The following is a 3,920-nucleotide window of genomic DNA, read 5'->3' as shown; positions in this document are numbered from 1 at the left end:
TTCGATAGGATCCCCATCTCGGACCAAGAAACCGTAGTATCTGTCCGGCTGACGTGGTACTCTATCCGATCGCCTTAATGGTGCATCTAATATGGGTTCTGGATCTGATCTAATCAAATCCGACTCAACTGGTTCAGTAGATGGTGTCGGATCTTCTACATGTTGAACTTCTCTAAGCTCAACATTAGAGCTATTTGTTCCTTCACCAAGGGATTCCTTTTCTAAGAAAATTGCTCTATTGCTTACGAACAACTTTTGTTCTTCAGCAAAGTAGAAGTAATATCCTTTAGTTTCTTTAGGGTAACCAACAAAGAAACATTTGTCAGACTTGGGTTCAAGTTTGTCTGTCTTCAAACGTTTGACGTACGCCGGACACCCCCAAATCCTAAGGTGAGAGAGCATCGGCTTACGTCCAGTCCACATCTCATGTGGTGTTTTATTTACAGACTTACTTGGAACATTATTTAGAATATAGCAGGCTGACTCAAGAGCATATCCCCAAAAGGATATGGGCAGATTAGCAAACCCCATCATGGATCGAACCATGTCTAACAGAGTTCGATTTCTCCTTTCTGACACATCATTATATTGTGGTGTACCAGGAGGAGTCCATTGGGAGAAAATCCCATTTTCTCCTAGATATGTCAAAAATTCACTGGAGAGGTATTCACCTCCTCGATCTGATCGAAGAGTTTTAATACTCTTTCCAGTTTGTTTTTCTACTTTATTACGATATAATTTGAACATTTCAAATGATTCAGATTTATGTCTCATTAAATAGACATAACCATACCTAGAAAGGTCGTCTGTAAACGTAATAAAATATGAATACCCACCTCTAGCATCTGTGCTCATTGGCCCACATACATCAGAATGTACAAGGGTCAATAAATCACTGGCTCGTTCACCTTTTTCGGTAAAAGGTGATTTGGTCATTTTACCAAGAAGACATGATTCACAGGTTGTCAATGATTCACAATCATTAACATCAAGGATTCCCTCTTTACTTAACCTGTTCATCCTATTCTTGTTAATATGACCTAGCCTATGATGCCAAAAGTAGACATCCGTGACATTATCTATTCTAGGGCGCTTATTGGATTTATACATTACATGAACAGGCTGTGACAAAATGTAAATGCCATTACTCAGAATTCCATTCATTACAACAACACCATTCCAAATGACATTGCAATAATCCTTTTTTATTGATATTTCATAACCATTTTTGGCCAAAAGGCCTACAGAAATGATATTCAATAGAAAACTTGGACAATAGTGACAATCACTAAGGACATTTACATGAGAGCTGAATTCAAGTTTAAGAATTCCTAAAGCTAGAACTGGAACTGGTCTTCCATCTCCAACATTCAGGAACCTTTCTCCTTCTTCAAACCTCTTACTGACTTGTATCCCCTGCAACGAATTGCAAATATTAAAAGGACTACCGATATCCAATACCCAGGTCAAATTATCACAAATAGAAAAATTACAAGGTGTTATCATATAAGTACCTTGATTGGCAACTGATTGCCCACTTTTCTTAGGCCGGTTCGGATCGAGGGATGCAATGTAAAGAGGACAGTTCCTCTTCCAATGTCCTTGCTTCTTGCAGAAGAAGCACTCCGCCTTGCTCTGATAAGCCTTTTTATTCTTTTTCTGACTAGGCTGAGCATGGTGCACCTGTTTCTTTTGGATTTTATTTTTCTTTTTCCCTTTCTTAAAGGAGCGACCCTTGGATGAACCTCCCACTAAATTCACCGTCTTCTTAAGAAGTTGGTGATCATTCTCAAACATCTGTAGTAACCCCAACAATTGGTGATAATTCACTACAGGTTTCGTCATACGAAAATGAGTGAGAAAAGGACGGTATGATCCAGACAATGAGTTTAGTATGACATCCTTCTCCAATTGATCATGAAGGAGAAAGCCAAGAGAGCTTAGACGCTCGATCAACTCAATCATGTACAGTACATGATCAGTTACCGAGGTCCCATCTTTCATTCGGGCGCTGAAGATGGCACAACTAGTTTTGTGCCTCTCAACGTCGTCAGGAATGCCGAATGATTCATTCAACACTTGAATGATATCTTCCGGCTGCGTATTCTCAAAACGCCTACTAAACTCATCACTCATTGCTGCCAACATGATGCATCGAACAGTGATCCGGTCACTGAGCCACTTCTGATAAGTGTCTCTGGCCGATCTTGATGCATTAGCAGCGGGCTGCTCAGGTGCTTGATCCGTTATCACATAAAGGATCCTCTCATGCTCTAGCACTATTTTTAGTTTTCTATGCCAATTATTGAAATTTGGACCAGTCAACTTGTCATTGTCCAACAATGAGCGAAGTGATAAATTAGTGGCCATTTCTGCATAAAAAGAAAATTTGGCTATTAGTATATGAATTGACTAAACACAGTAGACTTGGACTTTAGTCTAAAGATATTCCCACTATTTTATACAAATTGGTAGCCTCTATCTCTAATTCGAAAAATTACTCCTAATTCTTTAGTGGGCACTAGAACCCAATAGATCCCATATAGGCCCGAGTGTGGCTCGGCCAACCCATATGCACCTATTGGTAGGTTCTTAACCAATTGCTTCACCAAGCAACTTCTAGTGATGATTTTGCCCTAGGTTTTCCGGCAGGCGTGTGGCGCCTCCACCGAATACCCTAGTCAGGTCCAACCATTAAATGATAGGGTTAAGTCTAATCAATTAATAGACGACCAAGCCCGAGTGTGGCTCGGCTCACCTGACCGCCTATTGAAGGTACACTTAACTCATCATATATTGAATGACAATTCCAATGCTTGATAAGTACCAGGCGTGTGGCGCCTCCAATAATTATCAAAACATTGGACCCATTATCACCCAACTTAATGGGAGGCTATGACCTAGTTATCTCCATAACCATTTCATTTTAAGGACCTAATAATTTTAGAGAATTTCATAATTAGGATAGATGAGAAGATCCGGTTAGTCTAATTTCTCCCACTGACTTCACCAAATCAGATTAGACTCAAACCGGTTAAGGAGACACCTAAATCAGTCATACTGATTTTCCTTAAGGCATGGGCTAACTCGAATCATTAAGTGATCCAATCAAAATGTGATTGATCATGTCGGCCAGGTAAGTGAGATCGGTGGAAGGGATATGCCATTAACTCGACAAAGACGAATCAGTGCGAGTAGCTCCCAATTAAAAACCACCGGTCAAAACTGCCAAACTTACCTTAGACACCGACTGGTTAATCAATTTCGATTTGATTACTCAAATGACTCGGGCTACACCTCTGAGCCTAAATCAAGTTCCATCTTGGTCTAATCAAAGACATGGAATTGATCAATCTACAACTATTGTATTTAACCTAGAGTTTCCTTGACCTAATCTAGTTACTACTTAATTAGATTTGATCAATTAACTCTAATTAGACCATGTTTGATTCTAACCTTAGGTCTAACCCAATCCTAAGAACTTGATTCAAGCTAACCCATATGCCCAAAGAATTATGCAATGTCAATTAATTGAGTTACAATTCTATTTCATAACACTTAATTCTCAATTAAGTTTAGACTTATGAAAGTTTTGATCATTGCATATTTCTTTTTAATTACATATTAATTACAATCTTTCAGTTCTTAAAACACATTTTCAGATCTGAGTTTTTGTAATTAATCACATGTAATCAGATTTAATTCATGTTTAAGTCATTATGTTTTATGTTCATGCATCACATATACATAACAACATGAATTAATACAAACAACATACATCTTATGTATTTGTTTTTTTCACTTTTATTTTCAGATCTGATTTGTTCATTAAAATCAAAGATCATATGAATCATAAACTTTATTTAGATCTAATCTAAACAATATTATGATTTCAGATTTATTCATGTTACTAATCCTAA

At 37.9% G+C, this 3,920-nt stretch overlaps 1 protein-coding gene across 1 annotated transcript; it reads right to left on the bottom strand.

The window, feature by feature from the left end:
* Positions 1-651: 651 nt before the first annotated feature.
* LOC149753661 (uncharacterized) lies at positions 652-2,717 on the bottom strand. The gene is made up of 2 exons (XM_089930349.1): positions 1,515-2,717; positions 652-1,416 (listed from the first exon to the last, which is right to left on the bottom strand). The coding sequence occupies exons 1-2, from the start codon at positions 2,368-2,370 to the stop codon at positions 1,400-1,402; spliced, it is 873 nt and encodes a 290-aa protein (XP_089786475.1). The 5' UTR covers positions 2,371-2,717; the 3' UTR covers positions 652-1,399.
* Between the last annotated feature and the right edge of the window lie 1,203 nt (positions 2,718-3,920).

This window comes from Phoenix dactylifera, chromosome 4, assembly GCF_051530095.1.
Source record: "Phoenix dactylifera cultivar Ajwa chromosome 4, Ajwa_hap1_PhDact_Kaust_v1.1, whole genome shotgun sequence".
Taxonomy (NCBI): domain Eukaryota; kingdom Viridiplantae; phylum Streptophyta; class Magnoliopsida; order Arecales; family Arecaceae; genus Phoenix; species Phoenix dactylifera.
This window is presented reverse-complemented; position numbering and strand designations above follow the sequence as displayed.

What these genes read in the sequence shown, in the direction of transcription:
- LOC149753661 (XM_089930349.1), bottom strand. Translation starts at nt 2,370, where the DNA reads ATGGCCACTAATTTATCACTTCGCTCATTGTTGGACAATGACAAGTTG.